Genomic DNA, 20,433 nt, shown 5'->3' with positions numbered 1-20,433 from the left:
TAGCCTGCAAAGTGTGTTGAAATTTTACCTACCAGAGTTGGTAATGGGTAATTGTTACCTTGCCCTTGCTTTGTAGAGGATATGAGGGGAGTTTGCTCCCTTCAAATAGTGGCTAAAAATTTTTTTAAAGAAAAAATTAGAATTTAAGAAAAAAGAAAAAATTAGAAATTTTTTTGAAAAAAGAAAAAAATAGAATTAAAAAAAAAGAAAAATTATATTTAAAAAAAAGAAAAATTTAGAAATTTTAAAAAAGAAAAAACTAGAATTTTTAAAAAAGAAAATATTAGAATTAAAAAAAGGAAAAAATTAGATTAAAAAATGATTTTTAAATTTAAAAAAATTAGCTACCACAACTGGTAGTGGGTAATTGTTCCTACAATTGAAACTTGACTTTCATGGAAAAAATCAAATAAAAAGAATTTTTTTTAAAAAAATTCTCCAAATGGCGTGTAGAGACAGCTGTCCTCCTACGTCCACGTGGACTTCGGTGGGCGTGCCGCTTGTTTCATGACGTGTACACGTTGGGGTTGCCATATGAGACGGCTCTTCTCTGCACAGACACACATAGAAGAAGATGGCGCAGGAGGCGGCGGCGACCGCCCGCTGGGCGGACCTCATCCACGAAGCCCTGGTGGAGATCCTGCTGAAGCTCGATTTCGATACCCTCTTTGTGTCCGTCCCCCTTGTCTCCAAGAGCTGGCGGACGGCTTCCCTGGATCGTGCCTGCTGGGAGCGTGTGAATATGGACTCCTGCTTTCACAAGCGTTTAGAGTCTGCCCACTGGTGGCAGCCCGCGTTTGAAACCAAAATAGACCGCATTGTGAAGCTCTCTGTGGACCGGAGCTGTGGCGGCTACGCACTCGCCACTGCTCAGACTCAGCTCTCCTTCATGTGGCTGCCAGGTACTTCCCTCTAATTCACTCCTCTAATTTTGACTCTAATGTTTAATTTCTAGTTAATGTTTCTTGAAACCATCCATTAGTTCCCGGCGGCTTGCCGCCCTGTGCCGTACAACTTTGCCGGCCGCCGTACCAACTGTACTTCAATGGGATCATATCGTCATTGCACAGAAAAACAAATTATGGATCAGGGAGATCATTCAATCGGATCTAACAATGAGAGCATATCTGCATCTGGGACGGGAGCGCGCCATGCTCTCTTTGCTGTCCGTGATGGCGCTGTCTTAGTCCTCATCATCAGCGGCAGCTCAAGTATTCAAATGGCCATTCATGGGGTTTCGACACCTAGCATGAATTCTAAAGTTGAGCGGCCTAGCTACATCCCTGTCTCTTTTTTTTTTTTGTTCCTCTTATAGGTAGCACCTCAATGGTGGGGGCTAGTACATACATCCAATTTTCACTAAATTAGGAGGTGGGAGGGATGTGTATAGCTTGTCCTCTTCGAACCAGTCTTGGATTTCGCATCTCAAATTCTACACTAGAGCACAAACTTAGACTGAGCCAGTTTGCTATATCGTCAAATTCGTTAATTGAACAAGTTGCCATCCATTGGATGTGTTTTCCTTAGGTCCACCTTTATAACTTGGGTTTCTTTTAAGTATATGGTGTTATGCCCGATCATGCAGCACCCACTTGGCCTCTCTCATGATGAAAGGTCTTCCCATAATAATATTATGAGTGCAAGATTCATTGTTTGAATCTTGTTTTGGTGTACTATGGTCTTTACATGCAAAAGTTTGTGTCATTATGGTAGTTTATAATATACAGTCACCTTTTCCTTTAAAAAGCAAGTTGATGTTCAAAGGTAAATAGAAATCTCTTTGGTATCCTCTTTACATTATGCATTTTCTCACTCCTCACTTATCAATCCAACATGGTTCATCTTGAGTAAGCATGAATACACCACTCTAAGTTGCAAGAGGACAAGCTCCCCAATGTGTTCTATATCACAAGATAGATTTGTAACATACTTTGTGTTACCTAGAAAAGCATCTAACAAATGCTGAAGTACAGGAATTCTAAATTCTCAAATGTGAGAAAGCAAGCAAGCACAGGGGAAGCATGCGCATCCAATAGTGGAATGGGTAGGGGGTCAACCTCTAATTCACTTCCCAACCTAGAATTGCATATCTAATGCATGCAAATGAGCTCACATCAAGAGTTGTGGGCATTTCTATTGCAAATGGTGACTTTGGGAGCATCGACTATAGCTTGGTCTAAGCATCAAGGAGCACTTCAAAAACAACTTCAAATGAAGCTCAAATCCATGGCAACAGTAGTAGGTAGTGAAATTTGAAATAAAGAAGAGTAAATCTCATAGTTTTCATAATTTTGAGCTAGATTTGAAGCTATCAAGTGATTTTTTATCTCATGCAAGGAGTGCCTACCAAGTTTGAAGGATTTTCATCAAGTTTTTGAGCTCCAAATTATCAAATTATTCTATGCCATTCTATGGTTTTATGATAGTAAAAATAAATAGAGTAATTAACACTAATTACCTTGAGTTTTTTAGACCATTTGTGGTTCATTATTCACATTGGGGAGTAGCTAAACACTTATATATCATCATTTTGAAATTTCCCCGTGATTTGATGGTGATTTGGTGCCCCAATCATCCACTCCAAAATAGGGTATTTTCAACAATTAACAATCTTGAAAATTTTGGGTTTTGGGTGATTGATCAAGATTAAATGCACTTGTCATTACATTAAATCTCTATTGTACGTGACTAGAAATTGGCATTGGATAATCTCTATTGTAAGTGACTACATTGGAGACCTTCCCACTCCATTAAAAATCATGGCTAGCTCATTTTTGATAGAGAAGTTCCATACATGGCAAACTGAAGGCCAAGTTTTTTCTTATGAAAGATGCATTATAGGGAATTGTAATTGGGAGGGAAAAATGACTAGGAGTTGATGGGGATGAAAAGAACTTTTGGTTGAGTAAGGATGAGAAGGGATTAACTAGAATTGCATTAGGTTTGGGTATTGGCTTTATTCACCACATTATGCTTCAGAAAATACATCTAAGTTGGGATGCATTGGACAAACTAGTTGGGGCTAAACAAAAGAATTCAAAGATAAGTTTGAAAATCCAGTTCTTTGGCATTGATTCAAAGGAAAGTGAATCAATCTTAGCACAACTCAATAAAATGAAAAGCATCATGCTGGCATTGGTGCACTTGTGGAAGAAGATGTTATAGTTGTTGTGAGAGGTGAATCCATGACCCATCCCAAGCATGGTGTGTAGATAAGTGAAATGCATGTATGATGGTATGTGTTCAATCCAAGTGATGAAAAAATGCATGCTAGCTAAATGGATAAGAGCGCATGCGTAAAATGAAAAGAGAAAGGAAGGATATGGGCGATCCTAAGCGAGAAAAATCTAGAAGGAGTGAAGGCGGCGAAGGGATAAAAAAAGGTACACGGTTTGCAAAGTTTTCAAGAGATAGATGCAAGGGGGCGAGGTTGAGGGACCACTAGAGTGGAAGGCTGCAGAGAGAAGTGAGCTCCTGCAAGACAGTCTTGCTGAAGGTTGCATGCAAAAATCCCTGCATTTTTTCAAGTTAGCAGAGGTGAAGACAGCGCAGAACGGGTGAATTTGATTGGATTAGAGTAGACGGAGGCAACAAACCAGAGAATTGGCCAAGGTGACATGATCCCTGGGTTCTCTGAGAGCAGAACCTCTGTTAGAGACATGACCCAGTTCATTTTCTTCCCCGATTGTAGCTGTTGAAGTCCATGCTGTGAGTTGGCGCTGAGGTTCACCTGAGGGGAATCCTCGAGTTTTCCTTTGCATTTTCTTTTATGTTGGTGCCCATGTCTCAGGGTTGTTGAGACACTGCTATGTTTGATATAACTGAAGGCTCCAGAGAGATTGGCTTGTGTCAATTATGAGTGGATATACAAAGACTTTCATTTTCATGTTTTGTTGTGGTATGGTGTTGCTTGATTGAGTTGATGGAGGTAGACCACTAGGTGTTGGTTTAATGTTTGGGATGTTGATTTTGAGTTAGTTCTGACAGTAAGAATGCATTGAGGAGGTACAAGATAGGTTTTGTGTCAACTGAAAGGTGAGGAGGGCTTGCCTTGACTTGTTTGTATTTTAGAAAAGTGTTTGTGGGACTCAGTGTGATAGGTAGAGTGGTACTCACCTGATAGGTAGAGTAGCACTCAGCTGATAGGTAGAGTGGTTAGCTGATAGTAGTCAGATGGGGTAGTGGGCTAAGTGTAGATCGAGAGTCAACTCTATGAGTATCTGGTGTCAGCAGAGTGTTCCTAGTGATGGGTTCTTGCTTAGTTTGATAGTTTTGTGGGTCTAGAGGTGATAGCTGACACAGAAGAGAGGAAACTTGAGTTGGCCCTGTCGAGTCAAATTAGTGGGCTTAAGTGGACAATCATTTTGGAGGCAGCTGTGAGCCAATTGTAGTTAGAGTCTAGAGTGTGATATCTTGTTGAAAGAGAGTAACCTGAGGGTTAGAGAGAGTTTGCAGACAAATGCGAGAGGTTTTTGCATCAAGTGAATCTTCTGAGTCAGCCGAGTCTATGTCAGAATTCTGAGATAGAATTCAGAGAGCGTGAAGAGGTCAGCAGGTGGTCAGAGGAGGGTCAACAAAGGAACCAGAGAGCTTCTGGAGTTTTGACTATAAGGTCAGTTGACCTTGGAGGATGTTCTAGGAGCAGGGATGATCTGTTTTGGACTAGGGTTAGACATCAAGCTTTTGGGATAACTATTGAAGGAAAAAAATAAACAACACCATACTTGCTGAAATAACTTCATTTACACAATTAAGTATCCTATGACAACAGTCTAAGTTTACCAAAAAAAACACACATTTATTAGGTACGACAAAGCCCATACAAATGAGAGATCTCTAGCTAAAATGAGCAAGTCCACACATTTACATCTTCTAGGTACCATGATTATTCTTTTTTATTCATTCATAGTAGCACTATATATTATATTACCAATTCTAAACTAGGTATCTTTTTCTTGCACTTTCTTCCCAAGCTCCTCTAGAAGAACAGATTCTTCATTGTCACTTATGTAGCCATATGCACGCCAACTCCCTATTGTAGTACTCAATTTCATACTCCATTAATATACATCTTCATCTTCAAACGGACCATCTTCATTGAGTTTGTTCCATAGCTTTTGTGCTTCTAGACTTTGCTACATGTGCTCCAAGACTTCACGTCCATTCTAGCTCTTATCTTTCATCTGCACCCTTTGCTTTAGAAAAGACTAAGGAGATGGCTTCTTTGATGTTCAACACAATGTTTCTTGAGCTAGACATGTTGGAAGGATGAGGGTGAGAGAGCATGGTGTGCTCAAGGAAGTGTAGGTGTCTATCTCTTTTGAAAATGTCAGAGTGACATGATGGGAGGATCTGCAGCAGTGTCCTGATCAAAAGCCATCGGATGGTTTTGTTGTATTTATGTTTATGTTTATGTCGATCAAAAGCCATCGGATGGTTTTGTTGTATTTATGTTTATGTCAAGTTTTTTAAAGGTTTTGGATTTCTTGACCTATGTGTCTTTGCACATTGTCCAGAACTTATGAAGGGTTCTCTTTTTTTTTTTTGAAGCTAAAAACGAATAGTTTTGAAAAATATGAATGAAGCTAACAATTGGGGAATGTGTGTATTTCAAATGACCTTGTGAATAGTGTATTGATAATTGACTTTCATTAAATTAACCACCATAAGAATAGAATTCATTTTTTCCTTTTCAAATAACGAGTGTTTAGGTCATAAAAAGGGTGGGATCATGCGCACTCTATCTCTCTCTCATGCACTCTCTACCACTTTGAAAGCACCAAAAAAAGGAGAGGTCTTTAATCACTCTTTTTTTACATGCACCAAAAAAATGAGAGGTGTTTCTTTAATCACTACTTTTTGCATGCAACAAAAAAGGAGAGGTCCCTATTGAAAGTGACATGTGGAGGCTATAATTAAACCTACTTAAAACTATATAAAGGTCTGGTTTGGAGCTGATTAGATCTACTATAATCCCTCTCTTTGAATGCATAGTCCCTCAACAAGTTGTTCCTCTCTCCCTCTCTGCCTCTCTCTCACATCAACCCCAAACCTTGTATCTTACATTGGCATTGACCTTCGCGCACTCAAAATCTTGGCAAGATCTTCCTTTTAAAGATGTGGCTGGTGCACTCAAAATCTTGGCAAGATCTTCCTTTTGAAGATGTGGCCGGTGTATAAACATGTTATTGTTTCCATCGAGCCCAAGTACACACATATAGACAAAATACACTTGCTTACATGCAACAAACGGGAATCCACCACTTGCTCTCATTTGAAAATCTAGACATGTACAGTACGGTAGCTTTTTAAATGTGACATCATACCTCTCGCCTTGCATCCTTGAAGAATCAGCCTCTACTACAAACACTTCATATTCTATTTTCTTCATCATGACCCTTTTTGCAATGATTTAAGTTGAAAAAGTGAGAGCATTGTCTATCCTCTTGGCTACTATCTATGACACTCCTATCATGTATCTTGCGGTTATGCTTTTTATTATGTTATGTTCTTGTAAACACTCCTTCTGCAGAATAAATCCAGCCTCTTCTAGAGTTTGCATCTCATCGCTCGCCGTAAGGTTTGTGCCCTTCTAAACTGTCCAAAGACTTGGAAGGCTACACAAGTATGTTTGTGATTTTTTGGCATATGGACCATGTGTGGTCCACGCTTGTATTTTTGCACAACCACATGAACTGTTTACACTACCAACCTGTCCACTCGTGCATTCCATAAAAGCTCGGTGTGCCAGGACCCCTTTTCCTGATTGTTTGATTTGTTTTCTACATTTCCATGCTTCGCTAGCCATGCTTTACAAGTGACTTTGGCGTTTATTTTCATGGGAGAAATTGCCCACATTGCAAACACAAAAGCTTAGAAAATTGAGCGTAGAATATTGAAAATAGATTAGCACAAAAATGTGAGAGAGATAGAGTTAGAGAAGCTCAAATTGGTGCTTAAATAGACAAAATTTGATAAAACCTTTAAAAAAAATCACATATATTTTTGGATGTAGGTAGAACTAAATTAAAATTTTGATTAGAAACAATGAAAGAATTTGTATAAAAAATAATTATTAGCACTATCTTGGATACATTAATTAGTTATTCCTTAGTAGATTTTATTATGTTGTTCATTTTTTGTCAAAAATAATGATTGATAATATCCTCAATGCATTTAATGTCATTTAAAGACATTAAAATGTTCTTAGTTTATAGCAAGGCCAAAAAGTGAGAGTTTTCTTAAGAGAAAGGCACAAGGGAGGGAGAGAGGAGGAGGAGGAGGAGGGGATGGATGTGCGTGTGCGTGTGCGTGTGCGTGTGTGTGTGTGTGTGTGTGTGTGTGTGTGTGTGTGTGTGTGAGAGAGAGAGAGAGAGAGAGAGAAAGCAAAAAACATTGAGACAGAGGTTCTTTGGAAGAGGAAACTAGCAACATATGTAGGGGGCTATGGTGGCTAATAGAACGCCCCTAGTTCAGCCTAGTGGGATGGGCAGGAGGCCAACGATGGCGCCTAGACCTAGGTGGCCAGCCCTTGTAGGCCGAACGTGTGAAAAAAATAAACTGGTGTTTTAACCTGGACTTTTTCTAATTAAATTCTATTGTCATGTGTACAGCACATAGTTTATGCGCATGGTGCATATTTCATGAACAAGTATGGATCGCTCGACATGTGGAAGTACCCAAGGGATGGGGAAATCACATTATAAAGCAAGAAGGGTTTATTTCAAAAATACAAGACATGGAGGTGGAGCTTCTGTAGGAGGAACACGTACAAACTATCTACAAGAGATGTTCAATTAGTTTTATCGCACAACCTTTGGAAGGGTATTGGTTAGGGAGCAGGCCCAGCAATCTAAGGTTGCACAAGAGGCATGCAAGGCTGCAAAAAGTCATGCTCGGCTTGAATGGTTGCAGGCCAATGCTCCCCATAGGCATGGTGCTTGGCATGCACGAATGAGGAGACAAGGGAGGTGTTGGGTACTATGAATTAGAGTAGTAAGAAACAGCTAATAGTTGCTTTGTCAAGTACAGAGGTACTGCTATTGTAGCATGTGAGGTATCTTGGTCTCAGAAGCTACTTGGTGATATGGGTGAGCCCATGGATAGGACAGTTATCATTTATTTTATGACAACATGAGTAGCATACAGTTGGCTAGTAACCTAGTATACCATGCTAGAACAAAACACATTGAGGTGCATTATCACTTTGTGAGGGACCTCCTATCTATGACACTACCAGCCTAATTAGCATATGTGTATCCATGTAGCTGCATCTCTGTACCAGCCTTATAGAAAAGTCCATAATCAATTGTGGACTTTATGTACCCGAGAATTTGTCTAGCCACATCCAAGTGTAGCTTCCTAGTGGCCCACATAAATTGACTCACAAGTCCGACAACATAGCTCAAGTCAACATTGAATTTTTTAATAATTCAATTATTTTTGACCTAATCCTCTCCAAAGTGAATTGGTGGCCACTATTGCTTCAAACAATAGTAGAACCCTCAATCCCTCAAGCCAAAGGAGAGCTTACAAGCTCTATGTAAGCTAATTTTATTACCTTGTTTATGAATTTTAAATGAAAAGTCTATGGTTTTCTTGATTTTTATGTTTTGTAGATGCTTGAATTAAATTCAAATGCTATGCATTTGATGAAAAGGCCACCCCTTCTCTTCTTTACATTCCAACCCTTCTTAATCTTAGAAAGATTAACTAAGGGCCATAGTAGTGTTTTAGTTTACTATACCGTTGAAATAACTAGCCATTTCTACACCATCAAGTGTCTCAATGCGTACTACACCTTGTGGTATTATCTCAGTGACTAGGAAAGGTCCTAAGCCTCTGAGCTTGAGCTTCTTTTTGTGGGTCTTTGTACTGAATAAGAGGACCATGTCGCCCTCATCCATTTGTTTGTCTTTAAGCTAGTCGTCAAACCTTTGTTTGTGTTATAGCTTCTCAACAATCATGTTGTATATTGTTAAAAGGCATGTTTCATTGACCTTTTCAAGATAAAAAAGGCGACAAACTAAGACATTTTCGATGAGCTTCTCTTGTACGGCGATGCATAAGTTGGGGATCAGGAACTCCATTGGCATGACCGCTTTAATACCATAGGTTAAATTGAAGGGGGTGGCATTGGTTTACTGCCTTGTAAGAAGTTCTATAAGCCCAAAGTGCAGCCGATAACTTTTGTTCCAATCGTTGCGTCTGGCCATTGTTTTAGTCAAAATGGCACACAAAATCTTGTTTGTGCTTTCTGCTTGTGGGTAATAGGGGGAGGACTTTCTGTGATGAGTGACAAGGAACTCTTGCAAGAGGAATTGGATTACCTCATAAATGAAATGTGTCCCATTGTCACTAACAAGCTCGAGGGGGCAACCAATGCATGTGTGTTAATCCAATTCTAGGATTAACAAGAGCTACCGTGAAATGGATCTAGAGCAAAATATGGAATCAAACACAGCAAAGCAAGAATCTAGCATCCATTAATCATGAGATTAGTGATCAAATGGCTCATCACATGAATATACAAAAGAGAGAGAAAATCTATAAGTGCATGTAGCAAGAGAAGATGCACAAATAGCCTAAGTGTGTTTAACCTCTCACCAAGAGGATGACCATGGAAGGCCATATCTCCATAGATGGAGCCCAAAGGTACAAGATGACCAAAATTAGTAAAAGTGTCAAAAAGTTCTACCAAAGTATCCCAAGCCCTATTTATAGTCACTATCTCCTTTTGCCCATGGGCCCCTATGTACATTTGGAAATCAAGCTCTATGGTTCATGACAAACCATTCCTTCCCAAAGATTTTGTCCTCAAAATCATACAGGATATTTACAATTGAATCGCAAACTCAATGTAAACCCATGGGAAGTAGAGAGGTCTTCAAAAATGCGCCTCGAATACATTTGGAATAGGAAAACCAAATGTAGTGAAGCCGGCAAACTCCTCCTCCAAAAAAATAGCATGTAGGACTGTTATGGCAGCCATGTTGTCGATCAAGCTTCCCTTGAAATTCTTCATGAAACCTCCATAAAATGAGCTGCAAATGATGCGTAGCCGTACCCAAAAAAGTCCCACATATGTGTCATCAAACCAAATGATCTTCCAAGTGCGTTGGAGTAGATTGGTAACCCCAACAATAGATCCACCAACCAAAGCTGTCCAGAAATTACAGCACATATGAAACCTCATGTTATGCCCATTCTCCACATAATAATCATGCCACTTGATCAAGGAATACTTCCATCAAGTAAACCATGTTGTTGAACATACTCCATTGATTGCCAAGTAGCCTCATCTATGGGCAAGCGCTTCCATTTTACAAGGACGGTTCCTCAAAACCCTTGTCCTCTTGTCCACAATCCTCTCCGGCTCATAGATAATCTCTCCCTCTTCATCCATCGGTGGTAACTCTTCAATCTCTTGAGGAAGAGATCCCACAAACCTCTTAAGATTGGATACATGAAACATATTATGAATCCTTGTAGAAGGAGGTAGGTCAAGCTTATAAGCCAAGTCACCCACTTTCTCGACTACCAAATATGGTTCATAGTATCTATGTGCCAACTTGGAATATGTAGGATGAGGCTGGAACCAAATACACCTTATCCTTGTGCCATAGTAGACCATTCCGAAGCTTATAATGAGAAAATTCTTCACCATCTCCTTGCTGTAATTTTCTGTAAATATGGGCAGCACTCTATTTTGGCATATTGTCCCTCAAAATGCATGCATGATCCCTTCCACCGGGGTCGAAAGGAAATTCATCCTCTTCTTTGACAAAAGAATGACCCTCCAAGTCTTCTTCATGTGTCTCTTCGCTGCAATCTTCAAACTCTTCCACATCATGAAATGACTTGGAATCGTAATCCGCATCCATAATGATCATAGTAGCCACCACTTTCTTTGATTTGCAAATGTGCCCGAGTGACCACTTCTCTTTGCATTTAAAACATAAGCCTTTTCTCCTCAATTCCTCAATCTTAGGATCATCTATCTGTTGAGTCTCCTTGAATGGTTGAGGAGGCTTCTTGACAAACCCATTGCTCTTCTTAGCATCATTATGAACTCCACTTATGGACTGTCCACTTCCAAAAGATGTATGGAATTCGAAAGTGTAAGTGGATGTAGAAGAAGGTAGACTTTTCCCCACATTTGAAGAAGTGTGAAATGGCTTATGAAAAGGTACATTGGGCTGAACCCCCTTATACTTTGGCTCATATAACTCCGCCAACCTCATAGCCTCTTTGATAGTGCTTGGTCTTTGTGCCGAGACATCCGCTTTGATGTATGAATCTAGACCATGCACAAACTTCTTCAATCGCATGCCTTCATTGAGTCCATCCATGAACATAGAGAGCTTCATGAACCTCTTGATGTACTCCCTAACCGACATGCCCTTTTGTGTGAGTTCATACCATTCTTCATGGTATCGGTCAAGAACCAAAGGTGACACAAATGTCAAATTCATTTCATGCTTGAGTTCTTCCCAAGTATGTGGCATAACTCCTTCCTTGAGTATATGTTTCCACCATTGATGTGCATAGTCTTCCAAATGCAAGGATGCAAAATGCACTTTGTCCCTTTCACTCTTCGAATAGAGCTGAAAGTATGTATCCAACTTATTCATCCATTCTTCCAACTCATGTGGGACTGAACCATCACCCTTGAACTTAGAGAGTGAAATCTTGTCCTTAACATCCTTTGACACGGTTGACAATGCATTCTCATGATGGTGCGAGGGCTTGTGCTTTTGCATTTGCACAAAAGATCCAAGGAATTGTGCAAAATCTTTGTACTCCCTCTTGAGGAAATTTGGCATTTCCATCCACCTATCATGAGCTTCTCTTTGTCTCTCAATGAATGACATATGTTCCCAATCAAGCTCAACCACATCATCCATATCATACACCTCCTCTTCAAGCATGGAGAACTGATTTGCTTTGGGTTTCAAAGGTACTCTCCTTGGATCCCCAAAATTTGACTCCTCATGTCTGAATGTAGGTGCATGTTGCTTTCCATCCAATTGAGAAGAACCCGCTTGGAATGTAGTAGGCTTCATCTCCCGCATAGAAGGCCTCCTAGCATCCGCCATGAATCCAAAAGTGACATTCTTGGTGGAATGCTCATGTGTTACCTTGGGAGAAACCTCTTGTACCATGGGTAGCTTGCCTTCCCTATGGCCTTCAAAAGCTGTCCCAAATTGCTTGCCTTCATGTAAAGCACCATGACCACTATCATAGGAAGGTTGGCTCATTGGCCGAGCGACCCTCTCTTCCAAAACTTCCATCCTTGTAGCCATAGTGTCAAGCCTACCATTGACTTCCACCCTTGTAGCCATCGAGTCCATCTTAGCATTCATTTCCATTAGCATTTGCATGATCGAATCGATGGGGATAGCATGCGAAGATTGTGGAGTGTGCTTATGGGGACTTCCGACATTCAACTCCTCATTCCCTTCTCTTGAAGTATGCCCAAAAGTATCCCCTTCTCTTGAAGTGTGCCCAAGAGTATCCTTTGGAGCATCCAAAATTCCTTGTTCCATCATTGCCTCTTCATCCTCTACCTCTTCGGAAGCCAAAGTGTTGCGCCTCGGTCGCCCTTTTGGCTTCGGCCCCATGGAACCTTCGGTTTTAGAAATTTGGCTCTAAATTGAGGTAGGGATGTCCGATTGAAGTGATCTAAAGCTTGTTGGAGAGCTAATGAAGTGTACTAGACCACTATGCAAAGACTTGTAAGAGATGAAGTGTGCTACTATTCTCTGTTTTAGGGTTTACAGGGTTATAGGCTGAAATGGTATTTTGGGTATAACTTGAGCTAGGAATATCCAAATGCAAAACTTTTTAGCTCAAATCGAAGCCCTTGATGAGTACTACAAGCCTATGTAATTAGATTTAGAAGACCTTCAAACCCATGTGTGACTGAATTAGGGTTTACTATTTCTGCAAAAACCCTAAATTCTACCCTAAAGAGATATCGAAACGCGGAGGTTAAGGGCTCATTGGGTAGCTCTAAGGAAGCACTAAGAGCTCATATGGTCCCTTTTAAGTCAGTCCAAAAGGGTTGGGACTGAATTAGGGTTTTTGGAAACCTGCAGATTCTTGCCAAAGTGACCCTTTTTGTGCCCAATTGATCCTTGTTTGCTCCCAAACCAATGTCAATACCTTCCGCACCTCATTGGCATCCCAAGTTCTGCAAATTATGCTCCACAAGCTTCAATTGTCCATGTATGACCAAAAATTTGAGAAAATTTTGACATAGTCTCCTTTGTTTTAGGAGCTAAATCTCAATCTTTCTCAAGTAGCAATGCAAAAATCCATAATCCTCTTATCAATTCCCATCCATTACATAGCATGTGCCTCAACTTGCATCACCAAAAGCATACAAATTCCTTGCAATTCCCATGAGATGTCCATATCAAGGCGCCATTGCCATGTACATAAACCAAGAGGATCGTCGGTGTAGCGCGTTGAAGCTTGCCGATCTCCCGGCCAAGCTCTTCTCACCCCCGTACCTAGTTCGAACCACGGCACGGGTTGAGGCCAAGTCTTCACCTCCAAACCTAATCCTCCACCGTACCGCTTTACCAAGGCACTCACGACACGGTGGATTCAAGCCATGCTCTTCCCCGGGCCTCTTCTCCAATGCCCGAGGTACCTCACAACATACTAGTTTCTAGAAATTGAAGTGAGTGGAAACAATTGTGAGGTGCATAAAGCTTGAATCTGAAAATGAGGTAGATCACTTACAAGGATGTGGCATGACTCATGCCCATTACAATATACTCATAAACCATTATGCATGAACTCATGCTTATCCACATAGCTCCAAATGTCCACCATTCATCCAAAGATCCAACATCAATCAACAAGTGAGGTAATACCATATACCAATGATATCAACATCCAATTTGTATCTCTTCCATAAGCATTGCTTATGAGTAATTGGCATCAAATGGCATTCAAGGGCATCAACTTGCATTTGAATGTAGCATTACCAATTGATTCCAATCACACATCAAGCTCTTCCAATGCTCAATAGCATCATACCAATGCATAAAATCATCATGTCCATAGCAAAACCTTTCTCATTATTACACCAACATCCACCCCATGCATGTGGCTCAATCAATGCATCCAAGCATATGCATTCCTTCATCCATTTATGCATGGATTCATCAAAGAATCTTGCATTTGTCTCCCAAATGGCCACATGACATCCCAATGGGTGTGATTAAAGAAGGATGTGAGCAATAAGAGCATGTAATCACTTTCCAATGGATAATGAGTTATGTAGGAATGTTAAAATGCTGTAAATTAGGGTTTCCCTTTCATGAATAACCCCAATTTGTCCATAGCATGAAGATTAATCACCAATGCTTGAAAAAATAGCCATAGCAACTCACCAATGGTATTCCGAAAGCTTCAATGGTTCGATACCAAATGAAATGGATCTAGAGCAAAATATGGAATCAAACACATCAAAGCAAGAATCTAGCATCCATTAATCATGAGATTAGTGATCAAATGGCTCATCACATGAATATACAAAAGAGAGAGAAAATCTATAAGTGCATGTAGCAAGAGAAGATGCACAAATAGCCTAAGTGTGTTTAACCTCTCACCAAGAGGATGACCATGGAAGGCCATATCTCCATAGATGGAGCCCAAAGGTACAAGATGACCAAAATTAGTAAAAGTGTCAAAAGGTTCTACCAAAGTATCCCAAGCCCTATTTATAGTCACTATCTCCTTTTGCCCATGGACCCCTATGTACATGTGGAAATCAAGCTCTATGGTTCATGACATACCGCCATTATCTTACATCAAGGAGTCACAGTAGATACACCAAAGGGTCATACATTCAAGATATAAAGCAATAGTGTCCAAATCTACAACTTGGATGAGTGCCCATAATGGTGTGATGAAGTATTTATGGTGATTCCCGCTTCAACAATGTGTGGTAGCAAGTTATGATAAAGTCCTAAGTGATGTACTTCATGGATATATTATGAGAGTAGTCATTGTAATAGCATTAGGCCTCTTATGATCCTAAAGTGACCGGTCGACCATAGTTTAAGTGAGTGTGAACACTTATGGTGGCCATGTATATAAGTGAATATCTCTCATAATACAACATACTCTCCCATTGTGTAATTGAGTCTTGCTCTTGCTAATCCTCTTGCTAATCTCTCTCCCTAATGCATGCTAGTGAGTGTGTGTGAGTGAAGTGAGGGGAGAGGAGGGACGAGGACGCATAATGCAACGTGGCAGTGTGACAACGCTCACGAGAGACGAGGTGAAATTGCTTCTCAAGGAGTTGTAGAGCTTGGACACCTTAAGGGTTACGAGCTCGGCTATTGGAAAGATCCTTACAAGATGAGAGTTGCGGTTTCCCAGGTAATCTCTTTTTGGATATGTTTCAAGGAGGGTTAGGTAAGCCATAACAATGTGATGTGACTGATTTGTAAAGGAATTTAGTAGTCGATCGTGCATCAGCTTTGCAAGTTGCTCGAGCTTCTACCCATTTAGTGCAATAATCAATGGCTATTATGTATCGGGCTTGAGTGTATTTGGCTGCTGGACTAATGGGTCTAATGAAATCTATCGCCCTTTTCTCAAATGGTTGCAAAGATAGAACTAGGTTCAGGGGCATGCGGTCCTTGAAATGGGAAATTCTTGTACGTTGGTGTGAGGTGAAAAAAAGAAGAAAAGACCCTGCCTCTATAGCCCTTCCACCTCACAAACTTGGAAACACACACACGAATGGGGGCACCACCAGCCACCGGCTGGAACACTCTCTCACATTCACCACCCAACCCACGCCAGATAGACAGCATCAAACAGGGGCACCATAGACCAAAGCAAACACCCAGCAATATATTTCCAGAAAAAACATTATACAAGCTTCTCCCGACACAGAAGCCTTACTCACACAACCATTACAAAACACTCAGACCTGTCAGCCGAGGATACACCACATCCCCAATCACCACATGATCCACTCGCCTGCCTAATGTACCAATCACATCAGAATGAACCCGGCCACTCTCACTCTTCAGAAGGCGCCCCACCAGCTAACCCTCAAGTCTCTGTAGCCCATCACTTCTGCATGTGTCGTCAGCAGCAGCTACACCAACACTTCTCTCTCTCACTCTCTCTGTGTGCTGATCCTCTGTCACCTGTAGCTTATCTACAGTGCTACCGGCCCACCACCAAGCAGCAACACATGTCTTTCTCTCCCAATCGGCACCCTGCTCTGTCTTCACTGTCAGCCTCAGCTACGCGGCCCACACCAGCCTACGCATCCACTTTCACAGCTCCTTGTCAGCTGCTCTGCACCAACCACTGCGAACCATTCGCCTGCACCCACAAATCAGTGTCCACAGCTGGCGCCCCACCAGCAGCTGCGCCTAGCCACACGAACCCTTGCAGCTCTTCTGCCTGCGCACTCAGCTGCACCTACGCTCTCCTCTTGCGTCGTCAGCCACCTTGTGCTCACAGGCCACCTATGCTCCCCTCTTGCGTCGTCAGCCACCTTGTGCTCACAGGCCGACTACTAGCTGCTTCAGTGGCCCACCCTGTTGCATGACGAATGAAGATCAATGCAAGGATGCAACAAAAAAGACACTTAGGGCTCTTGTAAAGAATTCCAAGTTATAGATGAATGTGGGAGAGGGCTTGACAATAATCCCACATGGGAACTTTTGGGAGTTCTAGAGTTTTTGTATAAAAGGTGGCCCATTTGAGAGCTAAGGGCACTCTTTGGTCATTTGGTTGAGAGGCTCATAGAGAGAGCTTGCTCCATAGCTCCTTCTCATGTGCTCTCCCAAGGCTCTCCATCTCCATTCTTGCTTCAATCTTGTACTCTCTATTCTCTACATTTTCAATGATATGAGGTTATAGTCTACACACTTGCTAATCTAGATTTCTTAATGATGTTTTGATGCTAAAATCTGATTTGTGAATTGTAGAGTGCATGTGATGAAGCTTGTGCATGAAATGATGTGTAGTTGAGGCTTGTGTGATAGCTCTTTGCATGTTAGATTCTTTGCATAAGTTGCATTTTTATGCTTAAGTGTAGCCAAATCTTGATGCTTTGATTATGTTAGATTGATTGCTTGAGTGTTGAAGAAGGATTGAGTAGGACTAGAAGTCATTAGTGTGTGGTTAACTAATCTTCTCCCATTCGTCGGGATAGCCTCTATGCACTAACCGGGTTGCATTCACAGATTGACAAAGTGTGTGGGTTGGAGTGTAGCCTCCGCTATGCTATGATGTCCCAAACAATGGCGCCGCTGCTGGGGAATGCACACCTAAGTTAGTGAAGGGTGTTAACCATTACTTCTTACTAAGTGCTCCATTGATTGCAAAATCGTGGATTAGGGTAGATTAGAGTAGAGTTTGCAAGGGCATTGAGTGTGTGATCTCAAGGGCGCCTTGTGTGTTTTCTGTTTTTTGATTAGAAGCAAAAAAAAAAAATTAAAACCCCATTGCGGTAGAGAAATCCTGCCATTAATTAGGTTTAAGTGCTTTCCGTTTTTGTATTTTTTGGCATACCTTTTGTCACTAATCAACTAAAACACTAACATTTGTGTTTTTTGTGTTGCGGTTGGGAGGACTTTGTGACGCGGCCCTCATCTTTCCTTCCATCATCTAACAAGATCTTTGGAGGCGACTTTTCAATATATATATATATATATATATATATATATATACACTGTTGGAGGCGTAGCAAGGAAATATATATATTTATATATGCGTTGAAGCGTGGCTGTTGGTCGGCTGGCAGAAAGCAAGGCGTCAAGCTGTAGCAGTTGTAGCCGAACAGCGTCTTCATCAGGTGGCCATGTGAAGGTGGTGTTTGTAGGCAACCAAGCACCAGCTCGTGAAGGAAACGGCGGCTGCTGCTGTAGAGCGGCCGCAAGAAGGTAGGGCGGGGAGGTCCAGGAGAAGTGGACGGTGTGGAGGCGACTGGCAAGGAGCTTGAACAAGACGTCGGTTGGCAAGCAAGGCAGGGAGGCCCAGGCGTTGACGGGGTTGGCCGTCTCTGCCTCACCCGTAGCAAAGAAGGAGTGGAAGCGGTGGCTGCGGCTGTAGTAGGCAGTGGCTGTAGCAAGGAGGAGGCGAAGGAAGCGGAGGCGAGAGAAGGCGAAGAGGTGGCCACGAGAAGGTGTGAAGGCGGCTGTAGGCTGGTGCTGAGGCGCTGCAGAGCTGTGAGCCGGCGAAGGTGAGCCTCAGCTCAGAAGCAGACGCCTGCACAACAGCTGGGAAAGCGAAGAAGAAGGAGAAGCAGACGCCTGCACAGCAGCTGGGAAAGCGAAGAAGAAGGAGAAGCAGACACCTGCACAACAGAGCAACTGGGAAAGCGAAGAAGAAGCAGGCGGTGGTGAGCTGGTCGAAAAAGAAGATAAGGTTGTCATCGAATCAGCAGCAGGCAGAGAAAGCCGAAGAGGATAAGGAGGCCGAAAAAAAAAGGTTAGTATTTTTTCTTTTTTCTTTTTTAATTTGTTATTTTTTTGTTAATTTTTATGTTGTTTGTATTTTTTAAAAAAATAATAAAATAATAAAAATAAAAAAATAAAACAATAAAAATAAATTTTTAAAAAAAAGAAAGAAAAAAAAATAAAAACAAAAACAAAAAGAAAAAAAATAATTTTTGTGTTTTTATTTTGAGTCCATATTCTTTGCATTTAAAAAAAAGATAGGTATTTATACACATACTCATTTTAGTTGCAGGTAGGGTAAATATATATATATATATATATATATATATATATAAACAAAACAAAACAAAAACAAAAACAAAAAAGAAAAAAAAACACATAAAAAACCAAAAAAATTTGACCTTATGCACTTGCGGCGGGACGTCTTATAGATTCTGCCATAGGGTCTAGGGCACCTTCTAGAGTACCTACGCAGGAAAGTGGGACCCAATTGGTAGGAAATTTGGCAGATATTGCTGAAACCCTTTCCGAATCCCAATCCGATACCCTTTCCTCCAGAACAACTAGCTCATTGTCCATGGACAATCTAGGGCCGACAAATAGTCATTCCGTAGTCCCAAATAGGACACCCGCAAGATCTTTTAATCCATTTGAAGCCGACACCATGGGGTTAACACTCAATGTGAGACTCCAATATGTCTACACGAATGCTCAAGGAGCTGAGATCTTTAGGGATCCACAACAACGGTATCTTGTTAAGATCGCAGACATTTTCTCAAAACTTGATAGAGCACTTCTAGTCAATGACCAGGGTAACATGTACATGGGTGGAGATGGTGTTCGCTACTACGAAGTCACCTACCATCCAGAAAATGTAGACAAATTAGGGGAGCTCTCTAAAACCGAGTTCTTAGACTTATCAAAACTTTCCAGAGCAAGGGAGTCTAGAGATGATTGGCTCATTGAGCCGGACATGCCTGGACCATCCCAATGCCCAGTCCTCAAAACCATCCATAGATGATTTACTTCTTGTAGATCTAAATTTGGAAAGGGATAGGAAAGGCAAGAGCAAAATGGATCAGGGGGCTGAGAACCAATGGGAGTTTGTACGACAAATTCCAGTGACAAAGGTATTACAGGATGACCCACTTCAAGAGGTCTATAAGGACTCTTTAGAGGGATATTATGCCATAACTAGAATGCCAGAGCTAGATCTTCCTCTAGCTCTTGTGGTGGTAGTTGAGAAGCTTGCAGGACACATGAACCGAATAATTGATAAATGGGCCAATGAATACCGAACCTTAGATTGGAAGGAGATTCGGGAGCTCACGTGGAAAGGACAACCATTATTCATGGAAGTGTTCTCAACAAATACAGCCAAACCAGGAGAGACAGCCTTTCTTGGAGAAACTGTTGCTCCTCCCCTACGAGAGTTCACTAGAGAGGGACCCTCAACATCAAAGTGGACCACTGCTAGTAGCCCAACTCTAGCACCAAGATATAGTTCTACACCAAATGTGCGACCACCGGTCACACCACAACAACATCTTTCTCACTATGACAATCGGAGGAGAGGGGAGCCAACTCGGCCTCCCATAAATGCACCTCCTAAAATGCGGGTGACAAGATCTTTGGAGGGGTTTGGTGAGGCTAGTAATAGGGTACCCACACCAATTTTGGATGCATGTGGACCATCTTACCAAAGAGAGGAACAATTCCCACTGAGAGTGAGAGGCCGTAGGCCCTATGATGAGTATTCAAGACAAGTAAGGCCATCAACTCTTCAAAAACTGGTAAAGAAGTATGAAGGGTCGAGAGATCCATATGACCATGTAGCAGCATTTAGGCAAGCAGTTCGAGCTGAGCAAGTGGCTGATAAGCATACTCAAATTGAAGGATTTGGACTCACTCTTGAGGGAAAAGCCCTTGCTTGGTTTCAGGCACTAGAGGCTTCAGACAAATCTTCTTTACGAATTCTGGAAGA

General features: G+C 41.4%; 1 protein-coding gene across 1 annotated transcript; it reads left to right on the top strand.

Annotated features, from left to right (window-relative positions):
• Positions 1 to 567: 567 nt before the first annotated feature.
• LOC147642248 (uncharacterized) lies at positions 568 to 18,462 on the top strand. Its single transcript, XM_086805749.1, has 4 exons — positions 568 to 902; positions 1,071 to 1,234; positions 17,919 to 18,175; positions 18,270 to 18,462. The coding sequence occupies exons 1-4, from the start codon at positions 575 to 577 to the stop codon at positions 18,460 to 18,462; spliced, it is 942 nt and encodes a 313-aa protein (XP_086661875.1). The 5' UTR covers positions 568 to 574.
• Positions 18,463 to 20,433: the final 1,971 nt, after the last annotated feature.

Source organism: Cibotium barometz, chromosome 1, assembly GCF_041138505.1.
Source record: "Cibotium barometz isolate CiBa-2024 chromosome 1, ASM4113850v1, whole genome shotgun sequence".
Taxonomy (NCBI): domain Eukaryota; kingdom Viridiplantae; phylum Streptophyta; class Polypodiopsida; order Cyatheales; family Cibotiaceae; genus Cibotium; species Cibotium barometz.
Note: the sequence above shows the minus strand (reverse complement) of the source record. Positions and strands in the feature narration are given on the sequence as shown.